A 17871-nucleotide genomic window follows, 5' to 3' on the forward strand; every position below is an offset into this window, starting at 1 on the left:
TGCTCTTTCGAAGAAATTGTAAATTTCCAACAATAATTTCAGTAATTTCACATATATTTATAAACGTGACTTCCGGTTCAACTTATTGTAATTATGAAGGATGCAAGATCCGCTCCTTTGTAAATAAACGATACAATTTATTCGATACAAAAGACCATTGAAAATGCTTTAAAGCGTCTGTTGATATTAAAAATGTAGAAGGAGAGTAGTTCTAAGGTGTTGCATTGAATTAACCTTTATTCACCTCAATTGGAGATGATTTTTGTTCATTTCGACGATATTTTCTAATTTATTTTCATGTCCATAAGTTTTTTAATTGCCTTTATCTTTTAATGGATTTGATAATATTAAATAATATCGTTTACTAAAAATATTTATGACAAATTACCATGAATTACCATCTACGGAGACCTATAAATTGTACATGAGTGTACTACAATGTACGGTTGTTTACTGTAAAAATGGTAGTTGGTCAGCGGTCAACAAACATCAGAGAAAACGACCAATTAACGAGCGTATTTCTTCTCTTATTCCATAATTTCCAATATGATTTGATGCAGAGCCCTCTTGTATTTCGAATAGAAGGCTATGATTTGATGGATTTGATATTTGATTGACTTCCACGAGTTTAAAGATGGACGATGCAATTGTCAAGAATCATTTCCTTTTTTTATTTTAATGATACGTCAAACTACCTAACAATTGGACTTTACGGCTGCTAGACATGCTTACAAATGAAGCAAATTTATAGGAATTTGGAAAAAGATAGTTCAGGGTTTGTACATATTTAAAATGACTTTTCATTATTGACTAATCTAGCTGTTTAAAATTAAGATTTTAATTATATAAAATTTCAACAAATTTTAACAGAGTGATAGGATTGATACCAGATGAAGCTGAGGATATGTGGCATGCATACAATCTTATTGCTGTTGGTGATGAATTACGAGCACCTACTATACGGTAATAAATTTTTTATTTGTGGTTGCAGCTTATATAGCATACCCCAGACTTGAAATTTTGTAAACTGTGCATTCAGGATTCAAAATTTGTGTGTATAAAGCCTAACTAGTTTCTTCAAAATTGTGTACCTAAGATCTATGATGCATAGTACAAAGTTTCCAGTCTAGATTATACCATTTTGAAGAAATTGTTTTCTCCTTGACTACTTGCTAAAGTTGCTGCAATATTGCACAGTATTTTTACAATTGTACTAGTCCTGAAATTTTTCTTTGCTTTTTGCTTCTTTTTGTACATTCTACATTCTTACCAAACATCTGGGCAGAAAATTCCATCTCAATCTGACTGACCAATAACACAACATTAATTATAGTTAAAACTTTTTTAAAGTTATAATTGAAATTTTAGGAGAGTGCAAACTGAATCGTCAACAGGTTCAGTAAGTAGCAACAAGGTTAGGACTACGTTGACAATAAAGGTTGAGGGTGTGGAATATGATACACAGGCATGTGTTCTGAGGATCAAAGGGAGGAATGTGGAAGAGAATCAATATGTTAAGGTGACCGTAGCTTTGTTATTCATCTTACTGTTTATAAGTTGTTAAATTACTGATATGATTTTTTTATAAAAATTTTCACTGAAACATTGTAATTAAAGTTGAATTTGTGTCAGCATTTAATACAGATAAATATATATTTTATCAACTTTAATTTAAAATGATAAAGTCTAACAAAATTTGATAGGTTTTCTTTTACTCTAATTTATTAAAATGATATTTAATATTTAATGTTAAATACAGATGGGTGCTTATCATACCATTGACTTGGAACTTAACAGAAAATTTACATTGTCAAAAGATCACTGGGATTTTGTGGCTCTTGAAAGAATAGGTTGATTTGATTTTATATCATTTTTTATCTTGTTAAAAGATCTTGTGTTGTTTAACTTTTTATGCTTATAGATCTTGCATGTGATCCAACACAACATGCAGATTTGGGAGCTGTTATCATGCATGAAGGTCTGTGTCATGTATGTTTAATCACAGCCAGTATGACTTTAATCCGAGCAAAAATAGACATGAATATTCCAAGAAAACGTAAAGGATACTGTGGTCAGCATGACAAGGTATTATGTACAATGCTTCTAAGCTTTTCATGTGTTTAAAATTGTCCAAATTATGTCACAAATCATCCAAAACATTTTTGTGACTTTATTTCACAATTTTTAGTTTTGATAGTCTTCAATATTCAACTCAATGACAATTCAAGTCATTCAATGATCATTGAAATATTTTTTATGTCATTTTTAATGTTCAGGGTATCATGAAATTCTATGATGCTGTGATTCAAGCTATAGTCAGGCATATAAAGTTTGATAGTACGTGTTTTTTATATCAAAATATTATAATTTATTGATCAATTGACATCTGTTTAACTCATATACCTGGAAATAACACGAGTTGTTAAATTTTAACTTTATATAGTTGTCAAATGTGTTCTCTTGGGAAGTCCAGGATTTGTTAAGGTCAGAATTGCTACTAAACATGAATTTTTGTCTTCCTTGGGTTGGGAAACTATGTAGATTTCTTTACCTCAGTGTTAACAAACCTTCTAATTTTAATCAGGGCCAGTGCTGGGGTGTGAATATTCAAGTGTTGATTAGCTTTAAAAAAAATCATTCAATCACAACTAAATTTATAAATGTACATCCCCAGTTATTGCTCTAGTGCATACCATGATTCAACTGGATAGGTTTTGACAAATTTTTAGTCTTACATTACATGCTATGAAATGTTTCTGCACAGGATCAGTTTTATGAATATATGTTCAATCAAGCAACAAAGAATGATATGAAAGTTCTTTTGGAGAACAAGTCTAAATTTTTATTGGTAAGTGAACAATTTTTGTATTCATTTTGTGTAGGATATTATTGAACATCAAGTTTTTTTCTTAATGAACATTGTTTCAGGTACATTCATCGTCAGGTCATAAACATGTTATTAAAGGTATTTTTTTCAAATATACTGCCTGCGAAGAATATCTTTTTATTGTATTTTCTTAAATCAAAAAAATATTTTAAGTTGAGAGTTATAGGCAATGTGGTGTGGTGTAAGTTTTATTAAATATGTGTGTATGGTATTTTCAAACATTGCATTGAACACATTATAATTTGTAAAGATGACATCTCTTTGAGATGACTGGGGTGCTTAAAGATAAAAATTGATCTTCGACTATGGGGATATTTGAAAATGTTTTTTACTCTTTTGTAGAGATCATCTCTGATGCAGCTGTTAGCAATAAAATTTCTGACACAAAAGCTAGTGGAGAGGTGAAAGCATTGGATAATTTTTATCAAGTTTTGCAAACTGACCAAGATCGTGCATATTATGGGTAAGTTCTAGCATTTGACATATTTGAAAGTTTTGTGGTAAAAATAAGTAACTTCGTGGTAAACATAAGTAACTTCGTGGTAAAAATAAGTAACTTCGTGGTAAATATAAGTAACTTCGTGGTAAAAATAAGTAACTTTGGTAAAAATAAGTAACTTCGTGGTAAATATAAGTAACTTCGTGGTAAATATAATTAACTTCGTGGTAAACATAAGTAACTTCGTGGTAAAAATAAGTAACTTCGTGGTAAAATAAGTAACTTCGTGGTAAAAATAAGTAACTCGTGGTAAATATAAGTAACTTGTGGTAAATATAAGTAACTTTGGTAAAATATAAGTAACTGTGTGAAATATAAGTAACTCTGTGGTAAAAATAAGTAACTCTGTGGTAAAATAAGTAACTCGTGGTAAATATAAGTAACTTCGTGGTAAATATAAGTAACTTGTGGTAAAAATAAGTAACTTCGTGGTAAATATAAGTAACTCGTGGTAAATATAATTAACTTCGTGGTAAAGTAACTCGTGGTAAAATAAGTAACTTCGTGGTAAATATAAGTAACTTCGTGGTAAACATAAGTAACTTTGTGGTAAATATAAGTAACTTCGTGGTAAATATAAGTAACTTCGTGGTAAATATAAGTAACTTGTGGTAAATAAGTAACTGTGGTAAAATAAGTAACTTGTAAATAAAATAAGTAACGTAAAATAAGTAACTCGTGGTAAAATAAGTAACTGTGGTAAATATAAGTAACTCGTGGTAAATATAAGTAACTCTGTGGTAAATATAAGTAACTTGTGGTAAAAATAAGTAACTTGTGGTAAATATAAGTAACTCGTGGTAAATATAATTAACTCGTGGTAAAATAAGTAACTCGTGGTAAAAATAAGTAACTCGTGGTAAATATAAGTAACTTGTGGTAAACATAAGTAACTTGTGGTAAATATAAGTAACTCGTGGTAAAAATAAGTAACTTGTGGTAAATATAAGTAACTCGTGGTAAAAATAAGTAACTTAAATAAAGTAACTTGGTAAAATAAGTAACTTGGTAAATATAAGTAACTTCGTGGTAAACATAAGTAACTTTGTGGTAAATATAAGTAACTTCGTGGTAAAAATAAGTAACTTCGTGGTAAATATAAGTAACTTCGTGGTAAAAATAAGTAACTTCTTGGTAAATATAAGTAACTTCGTGGTAAATATAAGTAACTTCGTGGTAAATATCATCAGTCAACATCAACACCAACAGTCCTTCTCAGGACTCTACTAACCTGGACGATCAACATCTACAAACATGTACTCTATGTTGTGATACGTTAGTACCAGTAATTAAAATTGCTCTTTTCATCTTTGTTGGTTAACCAATTTTAAGTTCATTCTGTTAGTTATTGGGGCTAGAAAATGAACACAACTTCACATAACGTATTTTGGTCACTATTGTCTAATGTCGTTGAATATTATGCTTGAACAGCATACTTTAGCTTGGTCAGCGTCTCTACGAAAATTAATCTTAATAATCACATTTATAACATGAATAAATTATAAATAGATACCATTGTTACCAATATTTTCTTAGAAACTATTGTTACCAATTTTTCTCATAAATATAAACGCTTGTTTCTTAGAAAAGTTTTTGATCATGTTTATGTAGCTAAAAAAAACGTGTTTGTTTATAAATATGCATGATCTTTTACAGAATGAAACATGTGGAGAAAGCAAACGACGTTTTAGCTATTGAAACTTTATTGGTGTCTGATGAATTATTTAGGTATGATGATTAAGTATTTCCACTGAAAGAAAGAAACATTGGATTGATAAACTTTATTTTTAGAGCGACAGATATTGCTGTGCGAAAGAAATATGTTAATCTTGTAGAAAGTGTCAAAGAAAATGGAGGCGAAGTAAAGTAAGATGTGTATTTAAGGCAATTGCATTATATTTTTGAGCAAGGTCTGAAAAAAAAAGATTATTTTAATAAAGAAAAATCGTCATTTTTTATCATTGCCATCATGTTGGTGGTCAAAATCAAAAGAATATTTTGTATACGCTATTGTGAGCATGCGCTGTCATAGGTGAATCATATTGTTTGATTATTTCGTGGAGGTTGGTTACAATCCAATAATTTACTAGACTCTCAACTGCTGTAATAAACTTCAACCTTTTCTAGTTCTTATGTGTTATATCTTGTCGTAACTCAAGAGTTATTAATAAAAGTATTTGATTTTGAGAAAATTTTCAAATTTTTAATGTTAAAAAATCAAAAATAATGGAAGAAAAAGAAAATGGAGTTTTAGCCGTAACATAATTATTTTTATTATAAAAGAAAAAAATTGCTACACCTCCTTTCAAGAGATTTTATGTTTAAAATTTAATCATTCTTATGTGCTTCCTGTGTTGTTTTATTTTCAGGATATTTTCAAGTCTTCACGTGTCTGGCGAACGTAAGTTTTCATAACATTTTTTACTTTTTTAATGTGTATAAATATGTGTGTAAACTCTTTTCATTAAAGAACTTGGACAGCTGTCAGGGGTGGCGGCCATATTGAGATTTCCTGTACCGGATATAGAAGATGACGAAGATGACGAGGATGACGACGACAGTGAGTTGGATTAGAAGCACCGTAAACAAGGTCAGAAGCACTTGAAAATAAATTACTTCACTGCTTGAAACTGTTAAATAATAAATATGTAAAAATTTACATTTTGCTCTCAGCAGCGAAGTAGAATGATCTTCTACATGGTGGCAGGGTGTATAAAAAGAGAAGAGCTTTAGAAATTTGTGCCAATATAACTGAAATTTCAATGTCCACGGGTGCATTATTGTACATACATTAGATTAATTTCTTCTAATTTTTTATACGCCCTGTTACCTGTAATATAGACCAGAAAACGTAATTGTGAGTCTTTACAATTACATCACGTGATATAAAAGTTCTGGTTATACAGGGGGGTAGGGAAATGACAGCGGACTACGCGCATACAGAGCAATTAATTTATGTAAACATTGCCATTAATGGAAGTTGTCCCACTTGTCAAATTAATATGACGAAGAATGACATGTTAGTTATATTAAATACCCTTTCATGAGCATGTTTCAACTTAAAATGTTTAAATAAATACTTTGAAGTATTTTATACAAATTTGTACGAGCTTTTTTAATCGGATTACGTTAATATACACGAATCACGATGAGTTGCATTGTTCAACTTTTCGACACAAATGGACACTTGCTCCCTCAAGAAAATTCAACAATTAAACCTCTTGAAACGGTAACAAAATACCGAGCGAAAGGTCATTCGCGTCGCTCGCCTACGAGAAAACCTTTCGAGGTTCAAGTACATGAATCGAAGTTGCCGCGTTTTGTGCAGGAAGTAACTCCTAACTCACACGAAATTGATATCCGACTCGCAAGTCCTTTACCTGTAAATGGCATTGCTATAGAACGCGAACGATTTCAACTTCAAGTAAATACGATAGATGGTGTTGGGAACTATTTAATTCACAATCAATCTGAAAATATATTGAAGAAAAATAGCATTAAAAGGTAAGAATTCATATACTATCTAAACATGATTTTATGAAATGTTTTTGTTTTTGTGTCTGTGATATTGCAATTAGCAATTCCTATTTAAGAAAAAACTGCGAGTGAAAATATGCGAGCTATTTTTTATTGTATAAATAAAGACAAAAGTAAGGAATGTTATTCAATTTAATTGCCACAAATTCCTTTGATTTTGTTTCAGTGAACCTTATCAATCTCATGAAAAAGGATATATCATGGAAGGAGACGATGTTAACGAAGTAGTTTCGAACTTCGAGGTACTTTTAATTCGTTCCCTTTATTGTTTATTTTACTACATTAGTCTTGCCTAATTCGCTATTGTATATTTTATATAATTATCTTAAAATATAAGTTGACTGCTGTTGTAACTGGGAAGTTAATAGTTGTTTAATGTGCTGCTTCCTCGTTGGTGTTCGCTATAAGGCCAATATTTCATGGATTATTTGTGAGTTTTACATATTTGCATCTTATTTTGTTTGCATTATGTCAAAGTGTTGAGTTTCATAAAGCTTGTTTTTTCATTTTTGTTTTTGTAAACAAAGGTCATATTTCTGACTTCAAATATGCACAGTGAGTGAGCAAATAATAAAGACTAAATATCTTAAAAGAGTAAATTACTTATTGACATGATGAGTAAATGTATTATTTATGATGTATGACGAGCTCGATCTTGCCATTTCTTGTCATTGTAAATGATTGGACTAACATTTCTTCATCAAACGATGATTTGTGATGATAAGCCTTGTTTTTGTCTTTATCTCCAGTCAACACAAGTTTCAACATGGACAAGTGAAGATGTTGCTGGTTGGCTTGACAAAATCAAGTTGAGCCAGTTTAAGGAGAAGTTTCTAAGTATGTTGGACGTTTCTAAACAGTTTTTACAATGTCAAACAAGTTTTAATCATCAATATCTTGTTCTAATATCTTAGGTCAAGGGTTAGATGGAAATGCTTTGCTCAAAGTTGATTATCAGACTTTAGGTGAGAATTAATTTATTTATTTTGTAATTTGTAGACTAATTTCATTGTATTTTCATTTTAAATTTGGAATGATCATGATTTTGAACTTTTGTTAACACTTTTTGATATCAGAGAAATTAAATCTTTCTGAGTCAAGCAAGGAAAGAGAGCATTTCCTAGCAGAACTTTATAACCTGAAAGAAAAAAGTCATTTTGTTGAGGGAGAGGAACAAATGATGAATAAAGATTATAAAAGTAAGACAGTGTTTATGTGATATGTTTTTTACCTGCCTTTCACCTTCATAAAATCTACTATTTTATTATGACCAAAATCTTAATTTATTTATCTCCATGTATTCTATAGATACTCTACCAGAGAGCAACAATGAACCAACACATTTACAAATGAATTTTGCAAATGGTCACACCGAGCTAAAACATGAATCTGTAAATAGCAAAAGTTCATCAACATCTACAGCAAACACATCAAAACAGGTTGGGCAAAAGCAAATTGTTGATTATTCTTCATCGTCGACAAAGGATAATTTTGCTCAACGTAACATCAATTCCAATGGGCAGGTACATAAAGATTAGTTGAAAATATGTATTCATAAATATAGGAAGTTTTGTTTATTTGATTTACTGTAAATACAGTGCTCGATCCTTAAGAGCAGAGCATAAATATTGATAATAAGAAGAAAATATACAAAAACTACAATTTCATCCCGACAAGCCTGTTTCGTGATTTCTCACTCTTCAGGGGATAATAAAAAATGAATACGAAAGCACATGCTTGATTAAATATACAAGAGGAAGTTAGGGTAAAAATTAAGGTAGAATTACATAGGGTAAAAATTATTACGTAATTCTACCTTAATTTTTACCCTAACTTCCTCTTGTATATTTAATCAAGCACATGCTTTTGTATTCATTTTTATTATCCCCTAAAGAGTGAGAAATCACGAAACAGGCTTGTCGAGATGAAACTGTGGTTTTGTGTATTTTCTTATTATTATCAATATTCATAAATATATGTTTTTATTTTTCACTCTAATTATGTCCGCGTAGAACTCCTTGGCAAAAAACAAGACAAAAGTTTCTGTTAAGAAGACCAAGTCAAAAGGGAAAAAGTAATTTTGAGTCTGAATGCATTCATGATGATTATCTACAATAAGACACAAATATAACTTTTCAAACAATTTTTAGGATTTCCCGTATTTTCAATTCCAAGGATAATAAGGATCCTTCGTTACTCATTACTCCTCCTCCAATCTACAAGAATGCCTTTCACAACTTAATGAACACAGGTCCTCAGGGTGTGATAAAAATTTGGACAGAGATGTTTTTAAGTGATATGCAATATGTAAGCCTTTTGGTAAAACATGAGTCTAACGTGGAAGAGGTGATCAAAATGGTTTTAGAAAAGTCAAATAAACAAGAAAGATGGGAGAATTATTGCATTTGTGAGATTAATGAAAAACATGATGGTAAGAATTCTTGAGCAATAAAATTACGTGAAAAGATGAAAACATCTTTTTTTCTTGTGTTTCATGTGTGACATATTTATGTATCACATTCTTAGAATATTTTCTGGATAATAATGAATGTCCATTGCAACGAGAGAGACAATGGCTTGATCCAGATCATTGTCGTTTTGAGCTGAGGTGGAAAAATGAACGTTTGATTGAATGGAAGAATTCCTCAACCTCAATTGCACAAGATATTGTTAATGAACAGGTACCAGAATATAGGATAATCCAATATTTTGTCATAACACAACTTCTGCTTAGATTTCTGACGATTTAAAATCTAAAATACATTTCCTATTGCAGATTGCAGTAGACCTTGCACAGCATAATTCTCTATGACTAATTACCGAAAAACATTTCCTTTCAGTTTGATCATAGGATAGCATCCATTTGTTAAATTTATATGTGTAACGTATTTTTTTCTGAACATATTTTTTTAAGGATCTGTCCCACCAAACTAACGAAAATACTGGCCAACAAGACCTCGCTGTCTCGCCCTTATCCAGTTCCTCAACTTCAGATGGAAGCTCACCCCAGTCTACTGAGGTATTAGAAACTAAGTTTGCTTATGTCGTGGATGTTGAACCCTCCAAAGGAAGTGACGAAAAGAAAGACTTTTCATCAAACATTACAATTGAAGCCCGTAATGATGAAATTGAAAAAACTGCTTTTGTTGACAGTGCTTTAGTGAGACATGTATCATCTTGCCCTGATCTTTCACAGAAAGATTTACTTAAGAACGAAGAATCTCAAAATTATGGTAATCTTTTGGTTTCTAAGAATTTCGGTCTCTTAAATTCCGAAGATAATCTTGCAGAAATTGGTGGGCTATCCACAATGAACACGACAAATCTTGATAGTTCAAATGAAGATCTCGAGGAGAACGCAAATGTTGAAGAATTTAATTACTCACAGCAGCTTCGAAGGTCTTCGAAACGTCTATCCGACCGTTTAAGGCTTCAAAATAAGCCAAGAATTGAAGGAAAAGCTGTCGAGATTAGTGTGAATGAAGAACAGTCAGAAACTGAGAAAGAAAACGTTGATGTTGTGAAAAGTGAATCTTTTAATGTCGAAAGTAGTTTATCAATGAATATCCCTTTGGATCTCCAATCAGAAGTGTGCGTTGATTTGTCGTCAAGCAAAAGTGAGCCTGATGACATTGAGATTAATAAAAATAAGATTGTGGCTGACTCTAGAGTTGAAATGAAGGTAATGTTGGAACAAATAAGCGAACTACAGGATGAAAATATCCAGCTGGCCGAGGAAAACCGGGAGTTAAAGAAACAAAGTCGAACGTTTGAAGGAAAAAGTCGTTTTAAACAGCGTGAACTAGAGGAAATGATCGCTGAAAAAAATGACTTGGCCAATCAGGTTCATGACATGGTCACGGAACTTCACGAGTTGAGAGCGACAGAACTACACAAGGAGATAAGTGAGGCAAATACAAAGCTAAACGATATTGATGGTTGGGTGACGAGAGACGTGTTCGAGGATATTCGAGGGCAGCTTTCACTTAGTGAAGAAAAATGCGACAAGAAAGAGGAGGAAATAAGGGAAATTGAAAAAAAATGTAAAGTTCTAGAAGCGGAAAATAAGAAAATGCTCGATCTGCAAACGGAAGTTGAGAATCTTAATATAAAAATAAAGGAGGATAATGAAGGGTTGAAAGAGGTAAAAAGGGATGTATGGCGTAAAGAAAAGAGAATATCTGAGCTGGAAACAGAAAGTAATAAGTTTGAAAATTCTTTGAAAGAAAAAGATGATGAAAAACAGGAAATGAGAAGCAAAATGGAAGAGAAAGAAAATTGAGAAGCTGAAAATGAATCATGTGATTGAAAAAAAAAATTTTAAAAAAAATATTTCAGATAAAGAGTACGAAATTTTGATTATGAAGGAGGAAAAAAAGGAATTATGTGTAAAGATGAATGGTTTTGAAGGCAATATGGAAGCATTACGTGAAGAAATGAAAAAGAAAGAAAATGAACATAAAGCAATTATTGCTGAAATGGAAAAGCAAAACGCCATTAAAGACGAGGTAAGAATATTACTGTCGTCAGCGAATTTTGTAATTACGCGAAAAATTGTTTTAGGTTCACTTTCAATCATCGCTTCGTTTGAAAAATAGTGTGATTTGCCTAGAACGAGCTGTTCTAATTCCAGTTAATTCTTTAATTGCTTTTGTTATGTTGGAAATAAAGGGTTTTTTAGTTGTTTATTTTTTTTTTTATCTTTACAGAGTCTATCAGTGATGGTGTCTAATCTTCAACAACTCGTTACGGAGAGAGATATGAGAATACAACAGTTAAAGAAACAGATCGCTCCTTCTGTATGCTTCTTTTTTAAAATCACTTGTGTACACTTTATGTTTTGATTACAAGAATCGTCGTTAAAGTTTATTTATTTTCCAGAATGCTCCTGAAAGTGAATTGCTTGCCAAAGAACACGAATATGAGCAAAATAAAGTGTATCTCAAACATCTTATAACTTTAGTTCGAGAAAGAGATCCTTCGATATTAGATGCGCTCAATAAGAAGTTGAGTTCAAGGTATGAACTGTTAAGAAACACTTTCATTTATTGATGGATGAAAAAGTTAAAACGAGTAGAAAACGTTTTGTCGTTGAACAGTTTAGTTCAGTTTTTTTGTTGCTTATAAATAGTTCAAATTTTGCCATATTAAAGTAACTTTTACTTTCGTTGAAATTTTTCTTTAAAATTCGTATGTTTTTGCTAGGGATGCAGAGGACTGGTGCTAGTTTACCTTCATGGTAGTTCTGATTGGCCATCTTTTTCCGTCATATTATCATTTATAGCTTAATCGTCAAGCCATGTGCTGCAACGATAATCTTACACAAAGTACATACACTAATGATTAGTTTTAAAATGCAAAAAAATTTCCTGCTGTCGAAGGGGGAGAATTAATATTTAATCACGACCCGACATTTGCTGTTCATATTACAATCAATACTGATAAAAATATAAAACAAACTCATCCTTGGTTAACCCAATCAAGGTATGTGATTGTTGTCATTAATACTTCATACATACGTATTATTCATATTAAAGTTGATATTGTTTAAACAATACCGTGTTAACGCTATTACTTGCTTAAAATTTATTTAAACTGTTTACGAATCTTCAAAAGTGTTATATCCCGAACGGGAGCGGTTGGCGTTTATTGACGGACTTTGTCGACGACGAAACTTGAAGATCAGAATAATTAAGATTCCTGCAAACAACGTGGCCCCGATAGTTATTCCTACTGTAGCACCAGCACTCAAGCCATGGCTTTTTTTGCTGGAGTCCCCTGTGTATTGATTCTCCTCTTTTTTCATTTCTTCCACTTCGCGCATTAAAACTTCAACGGCACTTTTTTCTGGTATTTCATTTCTTAGTGGCATATTTATGGCCATTCTAAAAGCAATGATAGGAAAATTTAGTTCTCTTTTTATCGATTTTATTTGCATTATAGCAAAGATATTTGTAGAAGTTATATGTCCAGATTATTGAAGTCCTGATTGGCACTTTCAGGTGAAAACCATTCAGTAAAATTAAAGAAGTGCTGATGTCTATTAAGTTCATTGTATTATGTGTGTAAGTTGCGATCTTAGAAACTATTTTCATGAAACACCCTAACTTCAGTACAAAGTTGAGTAGTATGAAATTATAACAAGTAAGGAGTGTATGGGAAAAAATAAATGTGTTTGAAATAAAGAGTTAATAAGTCCACTTACTTAGGTGTGAGTTCAATCCATCTTTCACTTTTTCTTCAAGACGTATGTATACTTTGTTTGTATCATTGTTTTCGATGATCAATGGAATCATGATATTGGTGTTGAATTTCGGTTTGCTGTGGAACGGTGGTCGTTTGATTGTGGGCAAGCCCTTTGCAGTCAGGAAGTTAGCTTTAGTACAGTAATTTATCTCGCAGTCTTCGTCAATGACAACTAAATGTTGTGTGAAACCATGGGGACAACGTTTCGGCATTGAAATTTTTCGTTTGTTGTATCCGATGACGTCGAACCTAGAGAAAATGAAAGTCTTCCAATTATAAACAATTGACATTCAATGGTCGATATCTTTGCTTGCAGTTCTCAAAATAAAACACAACAACTGTAGTTGGCGTGCCAGTCTTCAGATGGCAGCTTTTCTGCAGAAAATTTTTTCATTTTATTGAAACTCCTAGTGAAGCCTTCAATAATATATTATCGTTGTTCTTATCTGTACACAAATAAGCATCCACATACCTTGGTGTTGGGTCCCAGCCAATGGATTTCCAGTCATGCAGCTTATAAAACCACCAAAGGGTATTCTGTATTGAGCTCCGAGCTCGTAATCATCGCTAATGCATACATAGACGTCTTTGGGTCCAAATCTTTGTGGGTAAAACTTTTAGGACATTTCTTGGCGTTTGTAATCACGTTATTAACCGAATCACTGTACATCCCACCGAACATATAACCTACAATGTCACATTTATGTTAAACTGAATAAAAAATTAGGAGCAGTTTTATGGTTAAGTGAAAATAAAATCAACGCAGGGTGACGTCACTTAAACCAATGTAGTATGACGTTGTATATGAGCCCACCTGAGTCCTGATGGACACTACCGTTAGCTGCACACCAGTATGTACTGTATACACCCCCTCCACAATGAGTGTGACACCTTTTAAATATCCACCTTCCGTGGCAAGACCTTTTACATTGCGTAGCCAACGTTCCTTGATGCAAGTGGATTTGTCTGTATTCTTTAGGACAACTACGATAAAAATTGATCTAGATGTACTCAGGGATACATTATTCTATGCAAATTGCATTTCATTCAGATGTATACCTGTATGTCTGGGTTTTGGGATTTTTTTGTCTATAACCAACACATGGGTCGTTGGGAGGTGAGCCTTTAGATTTGCAGGTTTGAAAAACACCCCAAATGTAAAATTGGTTTGTAATGCTTTGCATGAATGATCATCCACGTTCGCTTGAAAATTGAAGTTTGGTGATTCAGCATCCGTACAACCTGTGGGAAATAAAATCAACTTTTGGTTAATTCCTGCAATGATTAGAAATAAATTATGTGTTAAAAGCTTTACCTGTGATAGCATTGTTTTTATAATATAGCTGAAGTGACTTCAAAACAATGGAACTTAACTGGAACGTTGTCTCCTCGGGAAGTTCCGGTAATACATCGGGTGTAATTATAAAATTCAAGGGGTCTCCTTCACGGTCAATGGAAACGAGATTGTTGAGAAGATTATCTTCCCAATATTCGATGGTTAAGTTATTTCTGACGGGAGGGCCACCATAAGTGAATGCTTTAGAATCCATGACATTCTTTGTATAAGATGTACTGACTTTATGCTTATGCAAAATGGATTCACTCGTCCCAAAAAGGCCAAAGAAAGAAGCACTGGTTGATTCTAAAATGAAAATTGATTTTTATGAAAATTACGTCATTTTTTCAATAATACGATTACTTTTAATAAATGCATCATGCGATTTGTTTTTTCTTTATTAGGAATACTTAAAAAAAGTCCTCAAGTTTTAGACCTTTGATCTCTTTTTGTGCTTGATTTAACGTAAGATTTGAGAATATGATCCAGTTTCGCAAGGATTCCACCAGCATCAAGACGAGTGATGTAATGTGTACCATAATCACGTATTAACATATCTGCAAGGAATCTTGCTACAGGCATATTCTTGCTCAACAGATGTGCACCAATATCTAGTAACCTTGCTTTAAATTTTGGATGGAGTTGAGCGTGGGGTTGTAAATGTGCCGCATACACACGATAACGTAACATAACACGTGACGTAATGGATGAATCTTCAACCTAGAGGGATTTGAGATTTTAGGATTTTAAAATGTGTCAACGATTCTTCGTTTTGTACATCTGTCTATATTTTGATTTGTGTAGAATAGAGTAGATGCTTCTGCCCAAATGCAAGTGTTTCTTTATATTTTGTGCAATATTAATCCAAGTCAAACAACAATAAATCAGATTTGCATTTCAAGTAAACTGTTTTTTACGCGAGCACAACACTTTTGAATATCCGAGGTGGAAAAGCTTTTGAAACTGTACTAAACGGTTGGGTACATAGAAAAGCGCATAATAAATATTTGACGTATTCTTTCTTTTTGTTCACAGATGGGAAATCCCCAAGAGTGACCATTTAATACAGAATTGGGCTGTATATTTCATTGCTGAAAATGTTTAAAGGAACCATTTGTGAGTCAAATAATGTTCGTCAATCTCCGGCAATGATTGGAATATTGAGAAAAAGCCTGGGACTAGAAGGAGAATGACACAACACGACTGATATCACATGACTAACATCACATGACTAACATCACATGACTGATATCACATGGCCGACATTGACATTTATTCTTACCTGATGTTTCTTCACATATTTATATTCAAACGAAAATTTTCCACTAATGACGCCATATTCCGTGAGCACATGGCCTTCACGATTAATGGTTGTTGATGTCATTGAGCTGTAATTTGACCAATGGTCGATAAGTTCCGAGAACAATGATGCTACACTTTCCTTTAACGGTGTTACAAACACATCATTAGGAATAAGATATCTACCATCTTCCGTTGTACGACATTGCGAGTAATTGAAGAATGCAACTTCTCCTGAAACGCGGTTTCGCAAATTATCCCATCCTATGCCGGGAAGCGTTTCTAGTCTGGGCGCAAAAAAATCATTGACAAAACAATTTCTGTAGTCTCCGAAAGGAAAGTCTTGCTTTAAGTGAGCATTTTGTTCCTCTGATCTTCCATCCGTTTTTGAAGCTTCGACATAAACCAAGAAAGAGCAAAAATTATGGCGAGGTGTCGTTGTTGTTTCATTGTTGCAATCGTGTTTGATAATAAATCACCCAAGTGTTTTTTGTTCCTTTTTATTATGAAGATCAAGTCACAAGGTCAGATTTTTGCTTTGTGAGCATCCACGTTACATGATCTCAAGGTTAAATAGTTGGAATGTTATTAAACACAAAGAATGATAGCACAACGCTATAACCAACAACTACAAACAATAACGACCTTATCTAACAACATTTCAGAAATTAACCTTCCACTCCTCTTCTTCCACTCCTCTTGTGACCGGTATAGCAGAGTTAAAAGGTGAAAGGTTTATCATAGATTAATCAACTGAATATTCCTGCTCATTTTTGTTTGGAAGCATGCTGAACAGTTCATATGGACAAAGCTCGAATTCCATATTAAATATCAGTAACATAATCCGGTGTTAATGTTAGACAATACATCATTGCCTTTCAGTGAAAGCATCCCGCTTTCCACTGGAAAAGAATGTATCTAATATCGACGTTAAACATAGATTGTTACAAGCATCCCGCTTGCCGATATTTATAAGTATAATCACAAGGTTAAACATTTGGAATGTTATTAGAATGATAGCATATAACCATACAAACAAGACAAACATTTGAGAATTTTTAAACTCCTCTTCCTTGTAAACGAAACAAGTCTACTCAAGGTGAAGGTTAATTTCTCAAATGTTGAGATAAGGTCGTCATGTTTTTATCATGATCTCCTAAGCAGAGATGGGATCCCGCTGTCACAGTGATATGAGGATCCCGTACTTAAATCATTTGTGTTTTGGGCATCCCCAACAAATATGGTGGCCGTGTTTTAAATATCCCTAACCGACCACCCAACGCTCACTAATCACAAGTAATAAAGGTTTCCATACTCTTGCTCCCCATTACCACGCTGATTTCAGGGGTTTCCCTACAATGGATTTCTACTGACTTACCTGGAACAACAATCATGTTGTATTTTCAGAGGCGTAAATGAGTCTGAGAAAAATTGACTAATATTATAAGTAAATATATTATAAAAAGGTTTTGCAAAATTTGACAAGTTTAGCAAAAATTAATTATAGATATCCGTATAAATGCTAATTTTAATCAACCTTTATAAATAATCAAGTTGTAATATTTACCCTGTGGATCAGCTTCCAAATATTTGATATAAGCTATGTTTGGATGAATTAACACGAGAGCTTTAAAACTTAATTAAATTACTTCGCTATATTGTCGTACACGATCGAAATGTGGTAATCGCGTCAACAAAATCATTTTTCAGTGAAAGTTTCTTCGAAGCAATTCATATGTAATTTAAAAAAGATGGCATATGAAACACTAGTTAAGACAAAAAATTTAGAAAGTAACAGTTGCTCGTCAAATTACATTTTGATAATTTTATCAGACTATCACCATATATTGCACATTTCTGTATGAAAAATATCGATTTTCGGTTAAAACTGCTGCGCAAGCTCTAATGTTCTCGGGATGCCCAAACACATCCCACAGAGGATGCCCAAAACACTAGTGATTTGATTACGGAAATACCCAAAACACGGGGATCCTTATATCACTGTGACAGCGCTTCTGTTTTTACATTTTACATCCGTACATTAACTATTTTCTTATTTTAATATTT

General features: G+C 32.6%; 3 protein-coding genes across 3 annotated transcripts; 2 read left to right on the forward strand and 1 right to left on the reverse strand.

Annotated features, from left to right (window-relative positions):
- Positions 1-455: 455 nt before the first annotated feature.
- On the forward strand, positions 456-6486 carry LOC124433951 (protein pelota homolog). Its single transcript, XM_046983812.1, has 14 exons — positions 456-775; positions 871-963; positions 1369-1519; positions 1760-1850; positions 1922-2085; positions 2277-2337; positions 2444-2484; positions 2765-2848; positions 2929-2965; positions 3230-3350; positions 5043-5114; positions 5178-5252; positions 5756-5787; positions 5857-6486. The coding sequence occupies exons 1-14, from the start codon at positions 735-737 to the stop codon at positions 5958-5960; spliced, it is 1167 nt and encodes a 388-aa protein (XP_046839768.1). The 5' UTR covers positions 456-734; the 3' UTR covers positions 5961-6486.
- Positions 6487-6491: 5 nt separating this feature from the next.
- Positions 6492-12478, forward strand: LOC124433950 (chromosome partition protein Smc-like). The gene is made up of 13 exons (XM_046983811.1): positions 6492-6890; positions 7090-7165; positions 7673-7760; positions 7838-7888; positions 8000-8122; positions 8232-8446; positions 8936-8997; positions 9074-9354; positions 9450-9604; positions 9838-11431; positions 11633-11722; positions 11805-11941; positions 12129-12478. Exons 1-10 carry the CDS (start codon positions 6535-6537, stop codon positions 11203-11205), a joined length of 2775 nt encoding a protein of 924 aa, XP_046839767.1. The 5' UTR covers positions 6492-6534; the 3' UTR covers positions 11206-11431; positions 11633-11722; positions 11805-11941; positions 12129-12478.
- Positions 12299-16389, reverse strand: LOC124433952 (macrophage-expressed gene 1 protein-like). The gene is given in 10 exon segments (XM_046983813.1): positions 12299-12808; positions 13129-13418; positions 13642-13788; positions 13791-13856; positions 13984-14153; positions 14229-14322; positions 14325-14411; positions 14485-14811; positions 14942-15225; positions 15788-16389. Coding segments are annotated over 8 exon segments (1071 nt in total). The 5' UTR covers positions 15045-15225; positions 15788-16389; the 3' UTR covers positions 12299-12808; positions 13129-13341.
- Positions 16390-17871: the final 1482 nt, after the last annotated feature.

Source organism: Xenia sp. Carnegie-2017, unplaced genomic scaffold (assembly GCF_021976095.1).
Source record: "Xenia sp. Carnegie-2017 unplaced genomic scaffold, XeniaSp_v1 HiC_scaffold_14, whole genome shotgun sequence".
Classification (NCBI taxonomy): domain Eukaryota; kingdom Metazoa; phylum Cnidaria; class Anthozoa; order Malacalcyonacea; family Xeniidae; genus Xenia; species Xenia sp. Carnegie-2017.

Bases quoted from the DNA above. Each gene is read 5' to 3' on its own strand.
- LOC124433950 (XM_046983811.1), top strand. From the start codon at position 6,535: ATGAGTTGCATTGTTCAACTTTTCGACACAAATGGACACTTGCTCCCT. The intron at 7,761-7,837 runs GTATGTTGGACG...CTAATATCTTAG, and splicing joins GTTTAAGGAGAAGTTTCTAA to GTCAAGGGTTAGATGGAAAT. The intron at 8,123-8,231 runs GTAAGACAGTGT...TGTATTCTATAG, and splicing joins GATGAATAAAGATTATAAAA to ATACTCTACCAGAGAGCAAC.
- LOC124433951 (XM_046983812.1), top strand. From the start codon at position 735: ATGAAGCAAATTTATAGGAATTTGGAAAAAGATAGTTCAGG. The intron at 2,086-2,276 runs GTATTATGTACA...TTTAATGTTCAG, and splicing joins ACTGTGGTCAGCATGACAAG to GGTATCATGAAATTCTATGA. The intron at 2,966-3,229 runs GTATTTTTTTCA...ACTCTTTTGTAG, and splicing joins TCATAAACATGTTATTAAAG to AGATCATCTCTGATGCAGCT.